Source organism: Apis laboriosa, unplaced genomic scaffold (assembly GCF_014066325.1).
Source record: "Apis laboriosa isolate Shangri-la unplaced genomic scaffold, ASM1406632v1 scaffold507_cov147, whole genome shotgun sequence".
NCBI lineage: Eukaryota > Metazoa > Arthropoda > Insecta > Hymenoptera > Apidae > Apis > Apis laboriosa.
The window spans coordinates 246,281-259,517 of NW_025223531.1; the positions used below are offsets into that span (position 1 = coordinate 246,281).

General features: G+C 19.0%; 2 protein-coding genes across 2 annotated transcripts in view; one reads left to right on the forward strand and one right to left on the reverse strand.

Annotated features, from left to right (window-relative positions):
- Positions 1-6,330, forward strand: part of LOC122717402 (translocation protein SEC63 homolog) — a 7,191-nt gene extending 861 nt beyond the window's left edge. Inside the window, exons 2-12 of the mRNA XM_043941438.1 lie at positions 349-451; positions 519-633; positions 726-831; positions 1,024-1,247; positions 1,701-1,862; positions 2,093-2,333; positions 2,506-2,651; positions 3,251-3,398; positions 4,895-5,378; positions 5,454-5,745; positions 5,891-6,330. Of these exons, the coding sequence (XP_043797373.1) occupies positions 349-451; positions 519-633; positions 726-831; positions 1,024-1,247; positions 1,701-1,862; positions 2,093-2,333; positions 2,506-2,651; positions 3,251-3,398; positions 4,895-5,378; positions 5,454-5,745; positions 5,891-6,031 (2,162 nt within the window). The 3' untranslated portion in view covers positions 6,032-6,330. The remainder of the gene's footprint in view (positions 1-348; positions 452-518; positions 634-725; positions 832-1,023; positions 1,248-1,700; positions 1,863-2,092; positions 2,334-2,505; positions 2,652-3,250; positions 3,399-4,894; positions 5,379-5,453; positions 5,746-5,890) is intronic.
- Positions 6,331-7,605: 1,275 nt separating this feature from the next.
- Positions 7,606-11,480, reverse strand: LOC122717408 (inhibitor of nuclear factor kappa-B kinase subunit beta). The gene is made up of 12 exons (XM_043941444.1): positions 11,269-11,480; positions 10,908-11,107; positions 10,668-10,826; positions 10,359-10,576; positions 10,184-10,288; positions 9,971-10,109; positions 9,706-9,894; positions 9,104-9,315; positions 8,656-8,940; positions 8,439-8,585; positions 8,043-8,354; positions 7,606-7,953 (listed from the first exon to the last, which is right to left on the reverse strand). Exons 1-12 carry the CDS (start codon positions 11,375-11,377, stop codon positions 7,890-7,892), a joined length of 2,139 nt encoding a protein of 712 aa, XP_043797379.1. The 5' UTR covers positions 11,378-11,480; the 3' UTR covers positions 7,606-7,889.
- Between the last annotated feature and the right edge of the window lie 1,757 nt (positions 11,481-13,237).

Consider the following 13,237-nt stretch of genomic DNA (forward strand, 5'->3'; position numbering starts at 1 on the left):
ATATATATATATATCATTTAATAAAATTTATTGTTTTTAAGATATATAAATTAATTATCATAGTTTATAATATATCAATAAATTTTTTGATTTATGATATATATAATTATAGTAAATTTAATGATTTTTATAAATATTTTTTTTCAATAATTTTATGATTCAATATCAAGAAATTTATAATCTTCACTTTATTAAGTTTAATTTATATAATTGTAAATTAATAAAAATTATATTTATTATTTTTATAAAATATTAAAATATATTAAATTTTATCATATTAAAACAAAAGATAAATAATAATAAGATTATTTATATAATTAATTTATTTTTGTTATTACTTATAATTAGATCCTGATCAAGAAGCAAAGGAATGCCAATGTGATGGATGCAAAAAGAAAAAAGTTATCCTACGACTTAATAAGCCTTGGAAAGAAACCAAAGCATTATTTGAGTAAGTATTAATTATATCCATTTTTATATTAATTTTAGATTTCCATAATATTATATTATTATTGTAGCAAATTTCTTATTATTCTTGGATGGGTGGTTCTTATCTTTTTGACATATAAGGTTTCACAATTTGATTATGAAATGGCTAATTTTGATCCATTTGAAATACTTGGTGTATCTTCTGTAAGTATTAATTGATCAAGTATTAACAATTAAAAATATATTTTTTATTTATTTAATATTGTTATTAATATATAATGTTATTATATTTATAGAGTGCAACTCAAAGTGACATTAAGAAAGCATATCGCAAATTATCTTTAATTCTTCATCCTGATAAAGAAACTGGAAATGAAAAAGCTTTCATGCGATTGACTAAAGGTTAAAATAAGTATAATATAATATATAAAATACATTAACTATTGACATATGCTGTTGTTATAATTGATTAATAGTAATATATTTAATAACATAATTATATTAAATAATTAAATAAATATTATAAAGGTTAAAATAATTTTAATTGCTATTAAAATTAATATTATTTATTTTTACATTATTTTAAATTAATAGCATATCAAGCTTTAACGGATGAAGAAGCACGAAAAAACTGGGAAAAATATGGAAATCCAGATGGTCCTGGAGCAATGAGTTTTGGAATTGCTTTACCATCTTGGATAGTCGAAAAAGAAAATTCAGTGTGGGTTTTAGGATTCTACTCATTGGTGTTTATGTTTGTTTTGCCAACAGCTGTTGGAATGTGGTGGTATAAAAGTATTCGTTATACTGGTGATCAAGTAAATATATTTAATTTGCAATATATTTAGAATGTCAATATATTCATGGGGTATCTTTGGTCTCAATTTTAAAAATCAAAATAAGTAGAAAAATTGATATAAATAAATAATAAAAATATAAATATAATAATAAAAATTTTTATTTTGGCTTATTTATTGAATTATAAACAATTAAATTTTGTATTAGATAAAAGGAGATGAAATCAAAAGTGAAATTGTTTTTTTCATTTTAATTTGTTTATATCTTAATTTATTTAATATAAATTTAAATTGCTTATAACTATATATAATAAATAAGCTTTAAGCAAAATTTTTGTATATCAATTTTTATTGTTTATTTTAGAATTTCTAGAATTCTTTAAAGATATCTCACTGAATAATAGTTGGTATAATATACATATGTAACTAAATATAAACAAAATAAATATTACTGAATTTAACTCATTATTCTAGGTGCTGTTAGCAACTACTCGATTGTATTATATTTTTTTCATTGAATATCCTCAAATGTCATTAAAAAGAGTTATTACAATTCTTGCTGCTTCATATGAATTTCATAAGAAACGAAATGCAGAAATAGTTGAAAGATATACAGATAGTGAAGAAATTTATTCGGTAAAATATATATTATAATATTTTATTATTTTTTATTATTATATTAAAGTGAATAGAATGTATTAATTGATCAGAATATTATTATTTTAATATTAGTTTTACATATTTATTTTATTTTTTTATTATAAAAAAAATAAATGACATGATACAATTTATTTTATTTTAAAATAAAACATTTCTTTATATAACAAAATTTATTACTTCAAATAATCTTTATTTTTTATTTCCAGCTCATTAAGCAACTGCCAGATCTAGGTGCAAAAAACAAGGCAATAGCATTATGTGATTCATATGATGGTTCATATTCAATTAAAGCTAGAGCTTTAATCCATGCACATTTGTCTCGTATACCATTAAATCCAAATACATTAGAAAAAGATAAACAATATATAGTAAAAAAATGTCCATACTTGATTCAAGAGATGGTAACTTGTGCTAATAGAGTAATTTTATTAGCTTATGCTAGAAGAGGTACATATGTATATTATATAAATTATAAATTTTTTTTGTTTCTTTTTTTTAAATGAAATATTCTAAAGAATATCTTATATAAAGAATATCTTATCTAATAATATTTAATATAAATATTTTATAATTTAATATAAATATACTTATAATTTAATGAATTTTTTTTTTTTTGCAGTTCCCCGTTTACCAAGTATAAAAACTGTAGAAAATTGCATGAAATTATGTGCAATGATAGTACAAGGCTTTTGGGAATTCAAAAATCCTCTTTTACAGTTACCACATATAACTGAAGACAATTTAAAATGTTTCTTACCAAAAAAGGTATCATTCAATTATTATATTATTTAAAAGATACTTAAAAAAATTTAATTTTTCAATATAGAATATCTATATTTCTCTATGTACAAAAAAGAATGTTACAAGTCAAAAACATAAAATTTTTCAGAACAAAAAGAAACTGAAATTAAATTAAAATAAAATTATAATTAATCCAACAAAATAAATCGAAAAGACAATACAGATACATGATATTCATATAATTAATAATGCAGTTATTAAATCAAGTGATACAATATGTTGATTTAAAAATAAATTTATAACAGTTTCTTGCCAAAAATTCCATACAAGACCAGACGAAAATATTAATATTTTCATTGTATATAGGAATTTAGAAATCAAATCTGATTTATTAACCACATGTTAGTTTATATTTATTGACTCATTTAATTGAATCAAGCATAATGCTATATATATATTTGAAATATTTAATTTATATTATTTTTAAATTAAAAAAAATTAAATAAAATCTAAATTAAAAGATATTTCACATAATAAAATGAAAATTAAATATGTTGACTTGTAACAAATTTTTTTTATATGTTGTAATTTAAAATTTAATCAAATTTATTCAACTAAAATAGCATCAAATCAAAAGTCTTCAACAATTTGCACAATTGAAAGGAGAAGAAAGAAGACTGATTCTTAGACATTTATCAGAGAGTCAATACGAAGATGTAATGAAAGTTCTTGGAAGTATGCCATATATAGAATTCAAAGTACGATCTGAAGGTAAAAATTATTTAATATTTTTTTTTACTTTTGAATATATATTTTATATTTATATTTTATGCTCTTTTAATTATACAGAAAAGGCATATATTACAAATTTCAATGATTTTAGATATATGTTAGAGAATAAGATTTTAAGCAATTTTTCCTTATATAACTATTGTTGGTCTTAATTTTCAAAATATTTGCAAAAAATGATTGTTATTGCCACATTAAATTTCGTTTATACTTATGCATCAATACTTCTTATTTAATATTTATATAAATACATCCTGACAATAAGCAATTAAGATATGTAAAATGTAGAATATAATAAACTGATCAAAAAGCTATTTTCTCGTAAATTTTTATGAATTTAAAAATCAATTCAACATTCCACAGATCCATAGAATGCGATAATAAAATATAAAACAATCTTTGGCCAAATGAAGTTCGGAATATCGGATAATAACGGAAATTACGATAATAGCAATTTCATATGTAAAGAATAAAAACAAATCTTATAGACTTTATAATTCATAGTGTTGTCATCGCCTATTCTATCGATCATCATATCGATAAGATATTTGTCCGGTATAATTATATATTTAACTTTCTTAATTTATTAAACTTTTGAAAACAGATCGAATTTTATAGAGCACTGCTTTTTTGAAAAATCATATAAAGTAATTATTTATATATTATTTTTTATTTCATTAACTTATAAAATATTTACTATATATCTATAAATATCAATTATTAAAAAGATACATATTTCACTTATAATATAAATAGAAAAAAAATGCTCAAGAATTTTTTTAGCATCCACACAATTCGAGATTGCAATTGCTAATAAATCGATCTGATGATTCAATTTTTTTCTTGTGATGATATCGTCTTATTTCTTTCAGGAATCCACGATTGTCGATCATCTCCGTACTTCGGCGATCATCATCTTTCACTCTCCACATATATTAAGCAGGTGTAGACCTACCATGCGATTCATGTACCATAAAATTCTTTTACACATACTTAATATCTATTATTATAACATAAGTATTTAGTCATTGTAATTTTGCTCGCTTAAGAGTTGTTATATTTATTTATATTTATTTTTGCATTCTATAAATCCAAAAGATCCAAGTACAAGCTTTCTATAGATAAGTACTAAGTGATATTAGTTCATCCGTTTTTTATTTATATTTTTTATTTTTTTATTTTATCAACTGCTATGTGTTTAAATAAAATATGATATGTTTATAAAATACTTGATAAGTGACAGTCATATATTAATGTATATGCTATCATAGACGCATACATACAAAATTCAATGTAGCAATAGCAATCATTTTTTGCAAATATTTCGAAACTAAAATATATATATGGAAAAATATTGTTGTTTAAAATATTGTCTTCTATAATATATTTAAAAATTATTAAAATTAATGAGATGTATTTTTTTTTTATATATTTATATATGCATAAGATATAATTTTTTTTTTTCTATTTAATTTCAGTAATTGATGATGAAAATCCAACTGTTTATACTGCTGGTGCTATTGTGACTGTAACAGTATCATTAACTCGTAAAGATATGAAACATTTATTTGGAGATGATACTATCAAAGAACAAATTATGATTGATGATAGTAAACTAAGCAATGAAGCTCCTGACGAAGTGTCAGAAGAACAGAATCAAACTGTAAAAAAACCAGCGTGGCTTAGGCAAAAGAAAGGTCAAAAAAAGTCCCATAAAAAAGGTACTAGTAAGAAATTTACTTCTACAAAGAATGCTCAGACACAATTACAGTCTAGCAATAACGCTCAACAAACAAATACTCCTAATGCAAAGAAAAAAGAAGATAAAATAGAGAAAGAGTCTTCCAAAGATAAACTATCTGATGTCAGTGACAGTGATGTTGATAGTGACAGAAGTAATGATGAAGATAATCATGAAAAAAAAGATATGTCTATAGATGATGATGATACAGAATGGGAAAGGTAAAATAATTATTTTATAATAATTTGATATATATAATAATAGTTTTTTATATGTACTAATATTTTTCTAAGCAGATTTCAGCAAAGAATTTCAAAAAGAGAAAAAGTTTTAGAAGGAAGAAGTAATATATCACATGAAGTGCATTGCCCACTTTTTCCAGATGTTAAACAAGAATATTGGTGGGTTTATATTTGTGATCGCAAAAGTCAAACTTTATTAACAACTCCTATTTATATTACGTCGTTAGCACATTTTGAAGAAGTTCAGTTAAAATTTACAGCACCACGATGGCCAGGTGTTTATACATTTACTGTGTGTTTACGTAGTGATTCTTATCTTGGCTTTGATCAAGCTCAAGATATTAAGGTATGTAATAATTTATTTATAGAAATTGAAATTTTATTATTATTATTATTATTTTATTATATTCTTATATTTTATTATTATATTTTATTATATACTTATTATTATTATCTATTATTATACTTAATTTAAAAATATTTATTTATAGCTGGATGTGAAAGAAGCACCAAAAGTTCCCACGGAACATCCTCAGTGGGATATTTCAGATGAAGAAACAGCAGAAGATGTAGATGCAGCTGATGAACATTCCGAATATACAACTGATGAAGATATCAGTGATAATGAATAATATCTATTTCTTTTGAAACAGTTGAAAGTTTCAAACTCTAAATAGATATTGAAAATGTTCGCATTTTTCCTCTTTTTTTACTTGTCAAGTTAATGTACAATGAACTTTTATACGTGAAATTGCATAATTGTTAATATACGTGGACAATCTAGAAAAAATAGTATGGTGTGTAAGATTTTTCAGTGAAGAGAAAGTAATAGTAAATGAAAATCATATTTATTTTAACATTGTTGTTTAATCCTCAGTTTAGGATGTATATACAGTTTTTTTAATAAAATACATTTCAAAATATGAAACTATTGATATATTTTATTTAATATTTCTCATTATTATATAGAATTTATGATAAAATATATTAATAAGAATTGAAAATTCTTAATCTCATATAAGTGAAAGCGAAATAAAAACGTTTGCCTTATATATTCATTCAACCATTCAACCATAATTTTTTGTTAAAGATAAAATCTATTGATACAGTTTATTATAAAACAGTATCCTATCTGTTTCTATAATCACAATGAATCTTAAAATTTTAAACGTCAGAATTGTAAATATAATTTAATCACAAATAATTATAATATATATATATATATATACTTATTTCTATATGTATACAATAATAATCAATTTTATTACAGATATTAAAATCTATTCTTATATGTTTATTTTTGTGTGTGATATTTAAAAAAGGTAAGTTCCATAATGTTCAAAATAAATAACTATTAATCAATTTTTTTATTAATTTTTTTTAAAAATATATATTATTTTCATATTTTATTTATTATTATTTTATTATATATATTTATTATTCATATAATTATCGTTTATTAAAATAATTTTATTTAAAATATATATAATAATATATATATAAAGAATATTTTCATTATATGTATATGTAATATATACTAAATTATTTTATACTAAATATAATATATAAAAAAAAGTATACATTATATAAAACTTTGCCATAAATTTACTTATTTATTATATTTTTACCACACATTTGTATTTATATGAAATGATTGATTAGTACTGTCCAATATATGTATTTACATATCATATTTTTTGTTTATTTACTTTCATCTAATAACTTTCATCTGATAACTTTCATCTATATAACAAATTTTTTCGAATATCATATAAAATTTTGATATTCAATATATATTCAATATAAACTGTTTCTTATTTATAAACGAAAATAAAAAAAATACATAAAATTTTATTACAAAATTATAAACAAATATGTAAAAATATATCATCTTATAAATTTAAAATAAAATTATATGTATACAATTAATCTTTCATATTTTATAATGCAAAATCCATTTGCTAACTTATATTTCATTTTGCAGTTAATATTTGTTTATAATTTTATATTAAAGCATTTCTGTTTAAAATGTTTTTTTTATTTTTATTTATAAATTATGTATTTACAATTTTTTCAAAAAAATGAAAAATATTTTATATATATATAAAATATTTTTAATTTTTATATTAATAAACAATATTTTACAGATCACTTAACATCATCAAATAATGTTGAGTGGAAGATAAAAGAAAACAAACATATAAAACAAAAATATATAACAAATGGACCTATATATACATATCTTAAAACAGACAAAAATGCTAATATTAAATGGGGTGTACGACATTATATTTCAAGAAATCAAAAATATTAAAATATACTGTAATTATAAACAAATAAATAAACTTCTAAAAAAAATATATTTTATAAAAAAATATTAAATTTAAGAAAAAAACAATAGTTTAAAAATAGTGAAAATCTATTAAGAGAAAAAAACACATAAAATTTTAAAAACCAAACAATGCAGTACGTACATTTTTTGTTGCATATTTAAAGTTCCAAACTAAGTAGCTCCATATATTTTTTTTTCATTTCTATCAAAAGATTATCTAACCTGGTAAAATAAAAAATAAAAGTATTTTACATTTTCATTTTAAATATCATATTCTTATTTCATAACATGAAAATTGTAATAAAACATACGTGTAACGTATTAATAAGTTATCATATATCACATCATTATCTGTATCTTTATGTTTGATATTAAATGTATTTAAAAACTGATTATTATTAAATTCATTTGATACTTCCATATTATCATTTGATAAAATATTTGTAGTGTCATGTAAAGTAGTAGATAAGTTTAAAGATTCTTTATTAGAAATATCAAATATATTATTAAAACTATGTTGCGTTATATTTTGAAATTCTTCACAATATATGCTCTTCATAGCAATAATTGAATTGAAAATCGTTTCTAATTTTGAAAGTTTTAAATCCAGCTTTGTTATTTCTCTAAAATATAATATAACAATTAATGTATCATATATTATTATTAATATATATAATATATATATGCTTATATTATGGCATACATACTTTATAATTTTTAAAATATTTTCATTACGAAATTGTATTTCTTCTTCTTTCAAAAACTCAAAAATTAATTTTACCATTTCTATTGGTTTATCTTTATGAGAACATTTGTTTATATGCAACTCATAAATTTTTGCAGCTCTATTATATCTATATAAAATTCAAATATAATATTATACATATATATTTGTATTTAAAATATTATAAAATAAAATCTTACATTTGAAACATATTTTTAATACAATCAATAGATTGTACTGTATCTTTTAATTTATTGTTCTCCAATATTAGCGAATTAAATTTTAATTTTATCTGATTAGTGATCTCAATAAGTTTAGTAACTTTATTACATATAATTTCCAAAGGTATCAATTTATCTTTATTTGTAGATTCTTTTTCCCATTCAGTATGAATTATAGATAGTTTACGTAAAAGAGTATTTATATTTTTTACCGTATCTATTATATTTTTATCAAATGTATCAAGTCTTGAAATAATCAAATCTCTGAAATATATAATAATATATAAAATAAATATGTATTATATATAATCAAAATATTATAATATACTATTGTAAATATATATATTTACAGATAAATTATATAAATTAAATTTATATACATGATGATTTAAAATAATTATATTGAAAAATTATATGAAAAACTTACACTTTTATACTTAAAGCAAAAATATACTGTTGAAACAAATATATTTCCTGATTCATAAAAAATATTGTTATTCTATAATAATCTTGTAATGTTTCAAAATCTAATTGATTTTTTGATAATCCTATCATTTTTTGAATTTCAATAGGAATATTTGGTGAAGGAATATTGTCTATTAAAGAATTTTCGTTTTTAAAAACAAATAAAATTGAATCCTACAATATAATCATTAGATTAAATTAAAAACAAAAAAATTAAATATAAAGAAATATAAATTTATTATAAGAAAGTAATTCTTCAATGATCAAGAAGTAATATCTATGAAATAAATAATTTATTAAGATTAGTTTCAAACATAAATATTTATGTACATATTTCATTATATTATAAAATAAATTATATGAAATATATGAATTATATAATAATGAATATTATATAATGTTTACACATATATTAATAATATAAATTATACAAATAAAATTATAATTATACTAAAAATTTTATTACAAAGAATTTATATAATCATAGAAATTATATGTCCATATTAATCATTGAAGAATAAAGAATATAATAAATACAAAAATATATATAGTATTATCTTATACCTGAATTTGTAATGAAAGTGGTATTTGGTTTTCAATAAGAACTTTACCAAAATAATCTGTTAAAGTTTGTTGATTTATTGGTATATTAGTATCCTTCTCAATCATATATTGTAAATCTGTAATCTTAGTAGTATTAATTATTTCATATGAATTAATTTTATATATTGATGGAAAAAACACATGAATTATCTGAAGAAATAAAATATTTATATTTTTTTATATTTTAAAATAATATTAATATAATAAAAATTACATACTAAAATACCTGTTTTGATAAAATAGAATGCAATAATTTAAACACAACTAAATTTGATATTCCATTTTCATCATATTGCTTTCCTCTTTTTTTTGGATCCCATTGTAATACAATTTTAAACCATTCCACTAATTTATTTTGAAAATTTCTAATAAAAAATACAATAAGTTTAAATGAAATTAATACTTTTTATATTATATCAAACATTTTTATAGTTATTACTTTGATAAATTTGTAGGACCAATAATATCTTGACCAAAAATTATTTTTTCTTCTGATTTAAAAGCACAAATATCATGATATCCTTTATTTTTAATATGTTGCATCCTACAAAACATATAAGTTAATTTATATTAAAATTATTTTATATTATTTTTTATAGTTTTATATAATATACCATGACATAGTATGTTGCATTCTAGGCAAAAATGGTCTTATACCACTAACAAGTTCATAAAAAAGAATTCCTAAACTCCAATAGTCTACTGAACAGCTATATGTTTGTTTCCATAATAGTTCTGGAGCTACATAATTCAATGTACCTACTAAAGATCCAGATATACTGGCTTCTCCAAGTTCTTTTGCAAATCCTAAATCTATTAATTTATATGAAATCTAAAATATATTTTATATATATGTATAAATATATAAAGATAAATATATGTTTATTATTATATTAAATGCTATAATGAAAACAATTATTTACTGTATTATATTCATCTTGTAAAACAATATTTTCAGGCTTTAGGTCACGATGAGTAATGTTATTAGAATGTAAATATTCTATTGCAGAAGAAATATCTTTCATTACATTAATTGCTTCTTTTTCACTGACACCACAACAATTTTCTACTTTCTTCAAAAGCTAAAATTTAAAAACTATTAATGATATAACCATATAAACATTTCATTAATTAAAGAAAAATAAATATATGTTAATATTTACCGATCTAAGATCACCTTTTCTACAAAATTCCATGCATAGTATAGGTAAATCTTTTTTATCATCAGGATGTTTAAATGGTAAGTCAAATCCTTTAACAATATTTGGATGCTTTAAACGTTTCATTATATTTACTTCATTGATCCATCTTTTTTGTTGTATTTCTGTTAAATGTATGATATCTCTTTTGCAGATTTTAATTGCTATAATTTATAAAATATTTTATATTTTCAAATATTGAATTTTATAGGTATCATATGATCATAAATATTAAATTATTAATTATAAATAATAATTATTTTAATAAAATACTAAAAATATTAAATTTTATTGTCTTATTTCTTTTACAAAAAAATTAACATACCAATTTTTTTACCATTTTTATGTGTCCAAAGTTGAACAATACCAAATCCACCAGAACCTAAAATTTTATCAAGAGTCCATTCTTGAATAAAAACTGGTATAGCAGTCATATTAAATATTTTTAATTGAAAATTATTTAAAAATTATAAATATAGAATTTATATTAAATCAAAACATAGTCATTTAATTTTTTATTATTTGTTTCTTGATATATTAATTTTATAAAAAAAAAATTATTTTAAATTATAAAATAATTATGTTCATATCACATATATTAATTATTTTGAAGAATAAATATATATATATATACACATTGTCAATATATAAAAATTGAAACCAACTGATTGACAATGTTACCAATATAAAAATTTTTATATGTATGAATACTCAATATAATATTCAATGTATGAATTTTAAATAATAATAAATAATAATAATAAATAAACAATTATTAAACAATTAAATTATTGTTAAAGTTACGATTAAAGTTAAAATTATATATTATAATATATTTTTAAAAAATAAGAATAATTTAATAATAAATTGTAAACATTCTAAAATTTCAATATATATTTATACATTTATTAACAGTAAAATGTATAACAAATATATAAATATTAATAAATCATAATATGATAAGATTTAAAAAAATCTATATTTTTATTTATTATATTATTATAAAAATTATTAGAGTTACAAATATAAAGTATTTGGAAATGACATATATTTTTATGTATATAGAATAATTTAAAAATATTGTTATTATTGTTGTTGTATAGAATAATTTAAAAATATAATTTAAAAATTTTTGATTAAATAAAAATATATTATTTACATCTATATTTGATTTATTTTTTATTATTTATATATCTATATTTTATTACTTATAAATATCATATATATCATTCGTTAATATTCAAATAAAATAGAATTATACATATTTCATTTATATACATTAGTAATGTATACAAGATATTAATATTTATTCGTGAGATACGTTTGGAAAGTCAATCTTAGAGATCAAAACAAATACAAAAGTTGATATACGAAAATATCGGTTAAGACTTATTTATTATGAACAATTTATATTAAATAATACAAAGGACTGGAGGATTATCTTATTTAATAAAAACTTAAATTTTAAACTTATAATTTATACCTTATTTTAAATAAATAAAAATATATATAATTTATTTTTGTATATAAATAATATATTTTTATTAAATTTATTTTAATAAATTCAATTAGATAATGTTAATATTTCATATATTATTAATAATTTGATTATTATTATTAATTAATTAATAAATATAATTTTTATATTACATACGTTTATAATATACGCATTTACAATATGTTTATATATAATATATTTATATATAATACACAGATATAATATTTAAATATAATATTAAATATATAATATTTAATATAATTATAATATTTAAATATAATATTCTGTTTATATAAGATTTTTTATTTCCAAAATATAAAATTTTATTATTGTGTATTTGATGTAACATAAATAATATGTACAACAATAAAAATTTTATCAAACATATTTTTGTAATTCATTTCAAATATGAAATTTGAAAAATTTTAACTTAAAATTATAAAAAAGATACTATTTATAACGAACAATTTGAATAAATTAAAATATAAAAATAAAATACTATTTTATATTATTTTATCAAAAATAAATATTTAGCACATTATATTTTTTTAAAATGATATATATATAAATATAATAATCAAATTATTAATAATATGAAGTATTAACACTATCTAATTAATTGAAATATATATATATATATAATTTAAAGAATAAAAATTTTGAATAGAATAATTTGAATGTCTGTTTAAGCCAATGAAGGATGGCGCTTTAGGCCAGTCCGGTTTTTGAAGAAATATGGCGGATGTCGAGGTGAGTCTGTCACGTGGAAGTTCAAAAACTATATTATTGTCTTGTA